Raw genomic sequence first — 14,846 nt, 5'->3', positions numbered from 1 at the left:
ATATATATATATATATATATATATATATGTGTGTATATATATATATATATATATACACGTGTGTGTGTGTGTAAACTATCAAAAGTAACAATGACACAACACACAAAGACAGTAGACTCTGAAAATCTGACGCTACACGTCGTTTCGATGAATTTACACGATCAGACAAAGAAATTCAATTACCAGGCTGACCCTTTCTCCGGCAAGCTATTTTAGATAACTTATGCGCCGTAATTAAATCAGACAAGGAAAGGAAACAAAAAAAAAAAACTATAAACAAACGCCTGTAGAACGGACGATAAAAATCCCAAACAAGAGAATATCGAAATGAGCACATGAAATAAATTCCTTGCAGAGAGAGAGAGAGAGAGAGAGAGAGAGAGAGAGAGAGAGAGAGAGAGGAAACAATGTGTGATGCAATGCGAGTAATGTACGCAACTATTTGCAACAATCTGATATCGGCTGCATTTTTTATTCATTTAACGTTACGAGATTGAAAGACATTGCTATATATTTAAGTAGGTTGGTATACAGATTTCTTTGTGATTCTCAGGGACTGTTTTCCATCTATGAATATTATAAATCTTCTGTTATTTACTAATTGATTTATTGACTGTTTTCTTAAAACTGGCATTACAGAATTCTTTTTGCTAAAAAGATTTCGATTTTCGAAGTACAAGAAATGTGTTGGTACAGGTTGATTCCCTGAGGTTTTTTATTTCAGAATATTGTATATCGTCTTTTGTTTACCAATTGATTTATTGATTAGTTTTTTCAGACTGGGTATCATCACGGTATAATAATATTTTTCTGTAAAGAATTTGAAGTACAAGAATAAATTTGACATAAAAAAGTTCCACTAACCATTGACGCTCTTCATACATATCTGACTGACTGACCTATCATGTTTCTATTGACTGCCAGCCACTATCGGTTTTGACAACGAGCTACAATCCCAACAATTATATCTCTTCTTAAATAATCAGTATTGTGAAAAGAGATTGTGCAAAAGCTAGCATAACAGCTAGGTGGTCCTACTTTGAGGGGGAGGTAATCTAAGAAGGCTTGTATACCCTGAGTCTCCTGTCTCTGATGTCGTTTAGTTCAAAATTCTTCTCTAACTCTTATTCTCGTTCTCTTTTTTTTTTTTTTTGATAGTTCACCCAACTCCAAAGATTTGATTCCTCTTTACAACAACCACACTCCTTCCGAAGTGTGTGTTCTGTTATCTTACTGCTACGGTTTAAAATGAAGAGATACCAATGTATACCACACACAGTGACTCAATTCAACCACACAGATGTGAGAGGAACTAAGCTCTCGTGTTTCCAGTGACATGCAAGTTTAAAAAAAGGACTTCCCACCATCCATGATATGTTCTTGACTTAATGACAACTCATCCAAATTTCTTGACTGTTTCTTTACGTTACAGCCACTGAATTATTCGTATATAAAACATTCTTCTCCCTTGACACTGCACAACATTGTCTCACGTATGTTACTTCTAGTTTTGCCTCTTTCCAACATAAATTCTTCTATACATCACCGCATATAGTATCCTGAGAGTTACTATCGCTATGGGATTTGCGGGTCTGATCTTCGAGAACAGACAACTTATAACATAGAGCATTAGATATTTCTTCAGAGATTATGTCCTTCAATATTATCATTCTCCCGGTCAATGCTTTAGGAATGGAAGAGTCCATCAACATCAGGTAAATGAAATACCAAATGATAAACACTCGTATTTTCTGAGGTCATGTTTATTGTTAGCGCTGTAAAACTTTAACACGTCGCTAAAGAAACTTCACTAATGTATGCATGCATTCCAAAGTGATCCAAAATATTTAGTATGGAGGAAGATATTCTTAAACAATGAGAAACAATTGAAAAATGTTGATTATTGCATTGATGATACAACGAACTTTTGTAATAAATAAGACTCACTTTCTTCTACAAGAAATGATGTACAAATTGCTACAAAATTGCCAAAAGTATTCCAGTTTTCTCCTTAAAACTGGAAAAGATCCAAAGTTGCAGTATGACCTCAAAAAAATTTTCTATCTTCTTATTACATTTATGATGCAATGAAATTCCGTATTCATAAAGAATCATTCCTCTATGTCCCCAAACTACCAGAAATATTACAATTTTCTCTATTCAGTTTCAATTGCGAGATGATGCAAGAGTATTTTGAAGGCCTCATATTTCAACCCAGATGAAAAACTTGTTTACAAAACCAAATAAGACAGTTTAGAGGCATCAATCTAAACATGAAATAACAATCTGGCTTACTGTGTAATTAGAAATGCTCCTCATTCTGCATTTATATTTATCCATTACATTTCTTATACCTATACAGTTCTTCTCACTGATTTCCACAATTACCACCCCTTCCATTGACCTTCTGGATGATTTGGATGAGTATGTGGTTATTCAATCTTGCAGGGCACTTCCGATGGACACCTTGGTCGTAAATGTTCATGTTTATCATGGTATACGAGACTGACTTGAAGAGGACCTCAACTTCAAGATTCTTCACAGACTTGCATAGAGCTTCCACAGCATCTGTCACAGCCGCCTTCTCACCAGAAGCCTGATACACAAAAATGCCAATTTAGACATATCTTTATACACAATGACACAATGGCTTTGCGGGCTACCCTAGGGCAAGAGCCCATGCCATCACAGGGCTGGCTTAATCCCAAATGAACGAACACTATTGTGCAATTTCTTATGTGCAATTATAAGTTTTCTTCTGTTAATGTACTGTGCCTGATTCTAGACCTGTGTCCTTCATGCCCTGGTTATTTCACCTAAAGCCTTACTGCATCAAAGAAAGGAATTCATTAGTCTTTTCTAAACATTTGCTGTTTATCACAAGATCGTTTCCCTCCTTCCTGATTAGTCATTCGTCTAAACACGCTTCTGGCAATACCTTCATTACTTCAACAAGTCAGGGGATCATCCATAATGCCTTGTCTGGTCAGATCTGGTTAACTTAAGTCAGATTATCATTTCATTTACATACTATCCTTGTCAAAATTTATAAAGAGCATTCAGCTGCCATTTTAGACTGAATTTAAGTAGAAATTTTCAGAATAACAGGCATGTGGTCACCATGTTCAGAGTAAAAGTTAATACTAACACTTTAAACAGAAGCGTATCACAATATAAGATTGGAACCTCAAGGTAAGTCTCAAAAGTTTTCAGTAGCATTTCCAGTCATTAATACGATGGGGATATTTACATTGTAGTTTAGCTGCTAAACTGTAGCTGTCTGATTAGTGCTCCTGATGTCTTGTACCTCTTTTTAACTGAAGCAACGTTTGTGTCTTTAAAATTGCACATTATAATTTTCTATTTAGCAACTAACATGGTAAAGATGGCTTGTGTATTGGGACACACCATTCCAAATAAGTATGCCACATAAAGATTGTACAAAAATATTTTTACAAAAATAGCTCGCTGCAAAGGCTGTAAAATCTAGTCAAGCCACTGTCCGTAAACTGCAAATTTGCAAAATAAATGATTTTGCTTACAAAATGTAAAGACCTACAAAAACAGGTATTATACTTACATCTATACTAGCGAATGGTCTCCTATCAGAAGCAATGGAAACCGTCACAGACCAATTCACTTCAGTTCCTGCTTCACGTTGCAAAACAGCCTTCAAAAGACCAGCAAACTGAAACACAAAAATAAGAGGAATAGTGATTAAACAGGGAAGAATTACGTATTGTGAATATTTTAAGCACACTGAATGTTAATATTTTAGTGTTATAATCATGAAAATTAGTTTAATCAGACCACGGAATCAAGAATCTCAAAAAAAAAAGGGAAGTTTTATCTTACAAAATATAGCAAAACTAGATTAATCATTATCTTGACTGAAGAAAGATATTCAACTTTATCTAAACTGGAAACAGTGAAGATTATAGCAGTATATATATATATATATATATATATATATATATATATATATATATATATATATATATATATATATATATATATATATATATATATATATATATATATATATATATATATTACAGTATATATTCTGGTAATAAGCAAAACCAAAGAAAAGCTCTCTCACCTCAGCTTCACTACCGGCAACATTATCAGCTGCTCTATCTCCAACCAGTGTTACCTGCGTGGAATACGGTGCTGCAATTGGAGCTTGTGTCGATGGCCCTGATTTGCCTGAGATCGTTTCTGAAAATTCCCAGAGAATATGAATGAGAACATTTTACCCATAAAACCTCTGTCTGACCTGAAAACCAAACACATGAAATGCTGAAAACTCTCAAAATAAATGCAGTCAAATGCTACCTCCTTTTACTTAGGTCTTCTTTCTTACTTGCTCATTTCTAGAGTTTTTCTGGGCTTCTGGTTAGTCTTCATTCAGACTTTTTCTTGTCAACCACTATTACGGTTATTTTCCTTTCCTCTTGCATGTATGTATCCAAACAGCACAAACAATGACATCTTAATTTACTTAAAAGCCTGTTGGCTACTACGATTCTCAGTAACTTCCTCATAAGTATTATGATATTTTCTATGTGGCCCAGTCATGAACCTAACTTTTGTAGTAGCATTTCAAAATCTCCTCAACATTCTTTGTAAGTGTCTAAATCTTGGTGCATAGAAAGGTACACACTTTATAAAAACTGCATAGATTGTAGACTGGTTTACTAGGATGCCTGTGATTTACCAGCAGTCTAGGTGTGCATCTCTACTTCATCTATGAAGTTTACACTCTTTTCTTATTAACTTTTCAATGTAAGCTTCACAATTCTATATTCAACCATGATAAGAGAAATGTTATATCCTCCAAGCCTTGCCTTCAGCCTCAACCAGCTCCAGGCTCTTGTTCTATGCATATTTTGCATTCCAGAATACTGTCTCTCATTACACTTTCTGCTACATTCACTCATATACTGCTCTCATAGCCTCCACATGGAACCTTTACCATCTGAAGTTCAAAATTTCCTTTCTTTTGTATCACAACAAGCTGAGTTTGCATGTAATGGTTTTCCTCTCTGCCCTCTCCATTGCGCAATTCCTTCTCTTAATCTCCTTTGTGATCTCTTCCTCTGATTCTGATATTAACATCATGTCAGTAGTACAGGCAGTTCCCAGTAGCCTCACTCTCTGCACTTCTCTGCAAGCTTTTCGATTATTACAACACAGTGACAACAACACCAAAACCAATAATAATAATAATAATAATAATAATAATAATAATAATAATAATAATAATAATAATAATAATAATATCTTCAGTGTAATTAATGGAGTTGTGTGTCACTATTTATGGTTAAAGACGTGACCTTTCATACAATACTTCGACGCATTCTAACATGTAACAGTTAAATAACCAATCTTCATAGGACTACAATTGTGCTGCAGCCTTTAACCCAGGGGCTTCCTTGCACAGGCTACTGCCAATTCTAGTTTTCCTGTTCATCTCTGGCTCTAAATCAATTTGCCTAACAGGTTGGTTGAACAAGTCAGACATTCATAAGTTCACAATTATAACTTCTACATAAACATTATTCCTATTTACAACTAAAAAGAAAAACTAACCAGATGTTTGAACAGTCCATCCAGCTGGCTCTACAGTTGCTGTTACATTGATGACATAATTGGTTGCAAACTGAGAGAATGACAAGTCAAGAGTAAAGAATGTCATATTGCCACCAATAAGGGTAAAGCTGTAAAATAATAAGAGTAAAAGATTATTTCCTCTTCAAGCTATACAGCAATTCTCTTATTACATTCAAGTTGAATATTTTTTATTTAGCAGAAATAATTTATACATTAGGACTTTGTTTAAGTGTACACTCATAAAATATTGTTTTGATGATGGTATGACAAATAACCATAAAAATTCATGAGTTTCGTGGAAATAAGCAAACATAAAAATAATTACAGACTGCGTAATTAAGTCTGATTTTAGTATGACCCACCTAGTATCGCCTTGAACTTGAGCACTTCCACCACTCACCAACACCACAGATCCTGTCATTTGTTGACCCTACAAACAGACAAATGAAGTTCATTACAGTACTATTGTGAATTTTGCACTTTAAATTAGCACTGAATGAAAAAAAAATGTAAACAAATAAAACAGTAGTCTTCTCAAAGAGATAACATGGAATGTTTTGTCTCAAATGATGATTACATAAACAAAAATTCTATAAATATGATGACAACAAGTTTTCGTTATACACTAAAGCATTGTTTTGTATAACCTATGAACCAGTAAAAAAGATAATGAAAATAAAAAAAATAATAAACATAAATAAAAAATAAAAACTTGAGTTACTGTATATTAAAAAAAATGGCACCTGGGCATTATTAACCAGTAACCCATCCATTCTAAAATCAACCAGAATTGAACTTCCCTGAAGACTTCTACTGACATTAATTGCCAGTAATACCAAGTTCATTTATAACAGTGGGAAAGCTAGCAGTAACCATGTGCATAATCACTCATTCCAGTAGTAAACTTTCTTTGGGGACTAGTTTTACCAATACTTGTGCTATACTTAAAATTCTTTAACAAGATTCACATCAACTTGTTTTGTACCACATTCTCAGCAAAAACATCAAGCATAATGAAGCAATAGAAAGACTGATTACTCAGAGTAGGTAGCATTCAGGGAAACATAACAGGGTGAATAAGAAACTTTCAGCAGCAAGAAGATGAATGCTACTTTTTATATTTCCTATTAATTATTAATCTGCAGTCTACAGTAAAGTGCATCTTTCATAGCGAGGTCCACTGCTTTTTTTTTAAATAATTTTTTAACATAATGATAACACTTTATTTCAAACAAAATGTTTTAAGTTTGAGTTAAGATTTTTTATGCTCCTATATGGAAAAATTTACTAAGTATCCAAATTATTACCTCTAACTGTGAAGGATCCATTGGCAAACCAGTGTCCACATCAGTAAGCTGCAGAGTGATGTTGAAAATTTCATTTGCCATAACTGCATCGTGTCCATCAAGTAACTCCAACTGTACACGCTTTGCTGTAGCACTGTGTAACATCAATGATTATGAGCAAAAGATCCTTGAAAGACAATCATAATTTTAGTCCAATAAACATGCCATGTTCAGGCAGGATTTTCATTCAGCTGCAATAATTATCATCAAAGCTATTTTGCACATTTCAATGTACAACATATATCCTTCCAAAGGAAACATCTTTATAGTGAATTTAAACTAGCTTTTGATTTTTAGACTTTCTTGCCAGCTGATAGTCAGGATAACTAATGAGCTGCACGACAGTACTGTACTAGGAATGCTTCGCTAGCAAATGCTAATACAGTAGGTCACAATTCAATAATTGTCTTGATATATCAGCCCAATCACCATGTCCTATTTATAATAACCAAGAGATGTGTCTCAGTTGTGAGGACCATTTGTCTTTATTCATATAACACGTTCATTAAACAGGCATGGCTGAAAAAAATACAATAAAATAAATACAACTTACTTAAAGGTGCCTCCAACAATAGGCAATTCTGGAGCTGTAGAGGGGTGTGTGACATTGAAAGTAATTCTGTATCCCATTCCTGGTTTGTTAACAGAAAGATTGGTAAAGTTAGCAGCTCCTTGCAAATAAGGGACTCGTGTGGTTCCAAGGAGAACGGCGTCAACTGGGCCTCCCAAAAGAGTTGCTGTTACCATCCAAGGATTGCTTTTGTGTCCCAGAGACTGGATAACACTTCCCTGTCAAAAGATTTGGAAATTAAAATCTTTCAAATCATTGCAATTGCAAAGATTGCCTATAACATGGATGATGGCATATGAAATGGTGCTGATAAATATCACATTATAACCAGTCTACTTTAACAAAAATTAAATAGAGTTCTTTATCAAGTGGTTTCAGTTATGCTCTGTACCTTTTGCGTACTCATACTTACATTACCAGAAAGTACATTGTACACAGGCTGGGTAGGAAAAACAGTAAAAGCTATGACTTCTGGTGGTACATCTTGTTCTAGTCTAGATGCAGATGGCTGTTCATAGCTAACAGCCTTAATGCTAACTTCAAGATCAGCTGCTTCCAGAGCTTGCTGAATGTCGCTGAACAATGTCCCATTTGTAACAATCACTGAACCACTTTCTTCAGTGGCAGGAGGTGGGGGTTTCTTTGGGGGTGGAACTGGTTCTATGATCTGAAAAAATATGAATGTTACGTGAATCATTGTGATTATTTTATGATCATTAAATGTATTCATTTTCCATCTTCATATCCTTGAATAAAGGCATAGGCTGACTCACAAAAGTTTAAGGTGTTGGCTAATATATTACTGATGACATTTTTACCATATCAATTCAAGTCTGGATTTTAACTTACCCTTATATCCAAAAACAACAACTTAGCTCCAATTAGACAATAAAAATACAACGGAATGAAACCATTAAGGTATCAAAAATAGTTCAGACTAGTTCTTTTTTACTTTAGTTCAAAACTGATTTCATATCACTCAGACTAATAGCAGCATTTCATAACTATCAAGAATTAAGTTAGAATTAAATATGTTAGCAAACCAATGCACACTGTCTCATGTTTAGAAAGAAATTAAAAAATTATTACTAACTCAAAAAAATTATAAAATAAACAATGGAAATGGTGAACATTTAAGTTTACCTTGAGGAATTTTAGCATCAGAACGGAAACATGAATGAACAGTTACCTAAAAAAAGAGCAAGATTTTTCTATTTCATTTTACTTCTACTAACCTGCAATTTAGCAATTGTGATATTGCAGTTGTCACAGGTGTGTGCCTGGAAATTATCGACAGCTTTCACAATCGTGTCCAGTAAATCATCGTAAGTCAATACTTCAGCCGATGAACCATTAACAGCCACTGTTACAGAAGCATTTGCAGTGGCTGATGGTGGGCTGCTAATTTCAAACTGAAAACAGATCAAGATTTCAGCATAAATGGTTCCCCATTTTTATCTTTAAGAAAATAAAAGAAACAATATTACTTCTGAAAACAAAAAGAAACAATACTACTTCTGACAACAAAAAGAAGCAATATTACTTCTGTGTGCTGTTAACCGTAAGTTGAGTTTTCAATAGCTGTAAAGAGCCCTTGAGTGTCTCACTAATGAAACCACCCTTCCTTTATAAAAGACAAAAATGCAGTGTACATGTCTGTTATTTTACTTATACAATATGGTTAGGTTAGCTGATGATGGAGTCATCAGTAAGAAAAAGAAGTCTTGAGCTCCCCTATGAAATTTCCTTGGAGCCTTTGTTTCTCATTTTTAGTTGCAGATGCATGCTAGCTCTGCTATTCATAGACCGTTTAAAAATTTTTGGAAGAATCATAATCCAATGACATATAATTCAAGATTAAACACTTTTTGAAACTTTGGTTTACCCATCCTCTTAAGTTTTGTGTTACCATACCTCCTATATCTTTAAAAGTCAAGTCAGTGATCATTATTTGGTAATTAAACTGAAAAAATTGTAAAAATTGTAATAAATTTACAAGACTGCCACCAGATAAGTTACGTATCTCAATTGTTGATGACGCTGACAATTAAATAATCTTAATAAAATAAATAGCATCTTTTACAACAGTTTAACTGGAAAATAGTATTTGCACTTTCTATAATGTTATGCCTTAAACTATAATGACTTAAGGAAATAATCGTTACAAACTTAAAATATACAAACTGAGTTTTTTTGTGTACAACTGCTCACCTCAAACTGGTAAATCACTGTGTTTCTCTTCTTCCTCCTCTTACCAGAGTCCTCACGGACGATGTTGGTAATTCGGATGTTTCCAGGGGCAACACCCAGCATCTGGGCCATATTATTAACAATATCCTCCTCATAGAAGTTGTCAGGATCCACTACTACACCCATGTTCAAAATTACAGTGGGCATAGTTTTGATCTCATACAAGTGACCTCCATGAAGAGTTATGTGGAGGAATTTTTCATTTCTCTGGAGGAAGTTTGATCCTGCCGGCTGGAAAGTAAAATAACATATTTCAAGGGCTACATAACTACTACTAACTATATATTATGCGCAAAATGAAGTTGACAGTTAATAAGTCTAGAAGGTGGATAAACACGTACACTCAAGTGGGGAATAATTGGAAAACATGTAATATTATTTTGTCCCTAGGTCGACCATCTTTTGGCAGAAAGCATAAGCCAAACAAGAAAAAATATATTCACAGAAATAGACCAGGATTAATTCTTCTTAAAGAACTTATTATTCTCACACATTAGAACTGTTTGCGAAACTTTCAGAAGATAAACTAAATCCACACGACAATTCATTATTCACTTTCCTATAAAAACACACGAGAAATTATACTTACGTCTGTCAGCTGAGGAACATATGCAGAATTTGAACCGCTATCACTCATTAACTCGTACTTTCCAGGATATTTAGATTTATCAATATTTTTTGGAGGAACGTATACATCATCAACATAAATGTCATAACGCTGAGTTTTGGGGAAGAAGAGTCGAAGGACAATTTTATCACTTGGGTCTGAATGGAGGAGATGAAATCTCAGAACCTAAATAAGGAAAAAATGTTCTTATCAGAGGGATGAGAATTTTATCATTAATAATATACACTGTAACCCAACCACAAGTTAATGTTCTTAACTCTCATATGCCTAGCCTGAAAGCTTTGCTCTTGATGAACCACTGGTATACTGTACTGTATCAAGGTTAATTTAATGTACTGCAACTCGTTAGAAATTTCGTAATAGGATAAACTGAAAATGTTATATATTTTGACAACACTTTCTTTCAAAAATTTGTATTTGATAGTTAGTGCACACTGATACATGTGATGGTTGGTGATCTACAACTTCTCCATTCTGGGATTGGGTAATGTTGGTTATTCGTAAAAATACCATTGGTCAGATGAAAGTGACTTACACTGGGATAACATCACTTCAATTGGTTTAACATAATTTAATTTGTTATTGTCATTAATTATTCAACAAAGGCTGCCATTTACTAAAGATGAGTTTTAGAAATTGTAGCAAATCACTGTCAAGAACCCCTCAATAGAGTTAATTAGTCAAAAATCCCTGATTAACACAAAATCTGAGCAAGGTACCAACAAAACAATCCCACTGGAGTTCTATTCTTTCATAAATTCATGACTAACACGGCAGCTGAACCAAAGCCCAGCACAATAAGCAACATGATATTTCAATAAAGGATTAACATGAAACAGAAACACATCTTCATCCATACAGCCATCCTGAATTAATATATTTAAGTTGCAAAATAAAGAATATCTCAGCAATCTTGCAACAAAACTCCTGACATGAGTGTAAATAAATAGAATTTGGTGACGTCACCAAAAGCAAAACACAAAATAGATACAAACTCATACCTGTGGGGGTGTGCTGGTCATAGCCATCTCATACACTTGTCCAGATGCCACAACAGAGTAGAATGTGGAAATTCTTTCTTGACAGGTGTAACCAAAGCACCAGCCACGGTCCATTGGGCCATTCAAAAGGTCCACATAGCCACTAGAACCTGCAAATTAATTTCTTCAGTCAGATGACTTGTCCACTTTAATTTACAAGTCATTACAGTACAAGGCATTTTTAACATCATAATATTACATTTACAGACTGATGATTTATGCCAAATGTTTAAGATGACACTGTGACTTGCTAGCTTAATGTCCATCAAAATAAATTAAAAATGAAAGACTACAAAATTTATTTAACCACAAGGAACAGAAGAACTGAAACTTGCAGATCATTTATAACATTAAAAACCTAATGAATTAACATACATGTCTGTGCCAGATATCCACACCTCAGTATAAATAACTGAGAAACAGCATATATATATATATATATATATATATATATATATATATATATATATATATATATATATATATATATATATATATATATATATACAGGCAGTCCCCGTTTACGATTTGTTCCGGCCACATGAAATTATTTCCTGGCTTACGCGCATGTTCGGGGTTACGACGCTCTATGGCCCCAAAATGGCAGAATAATCATAATTTGAAAGGTTTTTTGATGTAAAACTCAATAATAATGAGTTTATATCGTTTTCAATAAAAGTAAGGTTTTCTTATGATTTTTGACGATTTTCGACGATGTTCCACACCTCAGTATAAATAAAACCGGGAGCTATGTAATATATATATATATATATATATATATATATATATATATATATATATATATATATATATATATATATATATATATATATATATATATATATATATATATATATATATATATATATATATATATATATATATATATATATATACAGTACTTACCAGCATTGCCAATGAGCCCTATAGGTGATAACCTCCTGATTTCAGTATCTGAGTCCATGCTTTCAATTACCATCATTCGGTATCTGATATCCGTACACTTCCAAGCCCTCCACGTGGATATCAGTGAGCAAGTATTATCACGGAATATACCTATAAAGAAGAAGATTAAAATCATCACAGATACAATTTTTGCAACTCTTATTACTTCTGAAAAGTTAGCTAATTTTTTTTATTTTCCATTTGTATTTTAACTTTAAAAACAATAAATTATTTGCTCCTGTGGACAAAGATATCATCTATTACATTCCAGGTGTAAGAATAAGAAATATTAACATACAGAAAAGGCTCTAAAGGCATAAATTCGACTTTTCAATGGAAATTACAAAGATGATACTTTTACCACTTGTCATAATGCATCAGGACAAAAATGTGAATCTGAGTTGAACAGAAATACAAATTTGGGGAAAAACAGCTTGCTTTAAGGGCCCTCGTATTTCAGTGGATGGCTGCATGAAAGATTGCCTTTCAGCTTACTTCAGTTTGACTACCCTCACATTTTTACCATTTAAAGATTTTTTCTTAAAATGTCAGTACTGAATCATATGGTGCATTTTAGACCACACGAAAATATAACTGGAAGGTAACTATGCTCAATAATGGACCTCATATATTTTCTGTACAATACCAGTAATTTTACTTTCTAGGTTCTTCCTCTAATCTGTGGATGCTGATAGCAACAAAATAAATGTATGTTTTTAATGAGGCCTCAGGATATGAAATGTACTTAAGGAGGATTATTTCCAAATCTTTACCTTTATTTGGATACTTCTCTGCAGCGGGAATTTTGCTTCCATCAGGGCGCATCCTAAGTGCAGCTGGAATTCTGTAGTCACCAACACCATGGGATCTGTCTCCATCCCATTCATATTCTGCAATAGCTGTTGCAGTTGCATTTACTGTCCCTAGAGAAAAATAAAACTTGCATGCATTAAAGACCATCCAATGACTTATTGTCATCATGTACACATACAGCCACAGTGATTTATATAGTGAAATTTTTGCAAAAACCAGATTATTGTATAAATATTTCTAGCTATTTAAGGTTCTGATTCCCAGTCAGTGTGTTAGAGTAATCAACCAACACCATCGACTGCAGCCAGCTGATGAAAGTGATAGCATTATGACCTATGAAAAATCTAAGTTTAGTGATAGATTCACCTAAAAGCTAAACAATTCCCATACCATGTCACAATCAACCAGACATTACTTAAACTGTTACACAACAATAATAAGCTAGGTATTATAAGTATTGTACTGTCATCACAAGCAGCAGATTTTTCCTTTTTGGGTTAAGACGTGAAATGAGATCTCTCCACTCTCTTCTGCATTTTATACTGCCTGTCTAATTCTCATTTCATCTAGGTCTTCATTCACATCCTTCTATATAATTTTCTGGACCTTCCTTATCATCTTAGTCCTACTGCTTCCAAACTCCCCCCAGCAATCTAGCAAAGACTCTTAGCAGGGTGCAAATGAACAGAAGTTCAGCAATCTTCTCTTATTTTTCTTACAGCCATTCCAATACCTACTCCACATTTTAATGTCCCTCAGCTAACATAAAAGTTTTATCATTCTCGAGGCCAGCCTTACACAACAACATGGGCCTCATCTTCTCTCTCTTTCCCATACATCTGGGGCATCAAAAATCTCCTACCTAATTTAAACAGCAAATACTTTATTTGTTACCATATTAAAATACTTTTCTAAAATGTCAAAACAGATTGGTCAATTATGAAAAAGGAGGCAAATATATGGGTCAGTGGAAACAAGTTGCTGGGTTCCAGGTAAATAAAACAAGAGCAAAATTTTATGAAGAATGCTTAACACTTATGGAACAAGGGAACTTGTAAAAGAAATGGAGAAATATCTGGAAAGGTTAAGCCACAGACTGAAGAGATATGTCAACCTGGAGCACTGGGATATCACATATCAAATAAAGAATTGCAAGATAAGCACTGTAGCATTCATGGATGGGAAAAATAGTAAGATTCCAAAGACTGAATTGATTTCAGCATTTGTATTAAAGTTGGGAGGAGGAATTGAAAAAAATGTAAATATGGAAGTTCAAGAACACATAGCAAAAGGCAGTATAAAAAATGATGGGGAATAAGAAGACATGAAAACCTAGCAAGATAAAGATTCTGTCAGAGATGAACATGATAGAAGAGACCATTGATTTCATTGTGTTCCTAACCCTGTCAAGTGAAAACATGACAAAAAACATAAATAATGATGAATGTTACTGCAGTATTTGAAAAAGGTGTAACTATCAATTATAAATGCACTTAGGCAAATCAGTGGGCTGAAGGATTTGTTGTTAAATGAGAGTAACACTAGTCAAAAGCCAAAAAGTTTAAGAAGAATATTATATAGGTATATCCTACTACATCTTATCTTTCTTGCTTTTGAGTGTTGATTCATTGAAACTT

The 14,846-nt window shown here is 33.8% G+C and overlaps 1 protein-coding gene across 1 annotated transcript in view; it reads right to left on the bottom strand.

Annotated features, from left to right (window-relative positions):
* Positions 1-1,739: 1,739 nt before the first annotated feature.
* Positions 1,740-14,846, bottom strand: part of LOC136826325 (fibrocystin-L-like) — a 57,619-nt gene continuing 44,512 nt past the window's right edge. Inside the window, exons 54-67 of the mRNA XM_067083576.1 lie at positions 13,170-13,319; positions 12,358-12,507; positions 11,413-11,561; positions 10,373-10,576; positions 9,745-10,014; positions 8,769-8,945; positions 7,946-8,200; positions 7,516-7,751; positions 6,924-7,056; positions 5,979-6,046; positions 5,596-5,723; positions 4,103-4,221; positions 3,581-3,688; positions 1,740-2,596 (exon numbers count right to left, since the gene is read on the bottom strand). Coding sequence (XP_066939677.1) covers positions 2,369-2,596; positions 3,581-3,688; positions 4,103-4,221; positions 5,596-5,723; positions 5,979-6,046; positions 6,924-7,056; positions 7,516-7,751; positions 7,946-8,200; positions 8,769-8,945; positions 9,745-10,014; positions 10,373-10,576; positions 11,413-11,561; positions 12,358-12,507; positions 13,170-13,319 — 2,375 coding nt within the window. The 3' untranslated portion in view covers positions 1,740-2,368. The remainder of the gene's footprint in view (positions 2,597-3,580; positions 3,689-4,102; positions 4,222-5,595; positions 5,724-5,978; positions 6,047-6,923; positions 7,057-7,515; positions 7,752-7,945; positions 8,201-8,768; positions 8,946-9,744; positions 10,015-10,372; positions 10,577-11,412; positions 11,562-12,357; positions 12,508-13,169; positions 13,320-14,846) is intronic.

Source organism: Macrobrachium rosenbergii, chromosome 40 (genome assembly GCF_040412425.1).
Source record: "Macrobrachium rosenbergii isolate ZJJX-2024 chromosome 40, ASM4041242v1, whole genome shotgun sequence".
Taxonomy (NCBI): domain Eukaryota; kingdom Metazoa; phylum Arthropoda; class Malacostraca; order Decapoda; family Palaemonidae; genus Macrobrachium; species Macrobrachium rosenbergii.
This window is presented reverse-complemented; position numbering and strand designations above follow the sequence as displayed.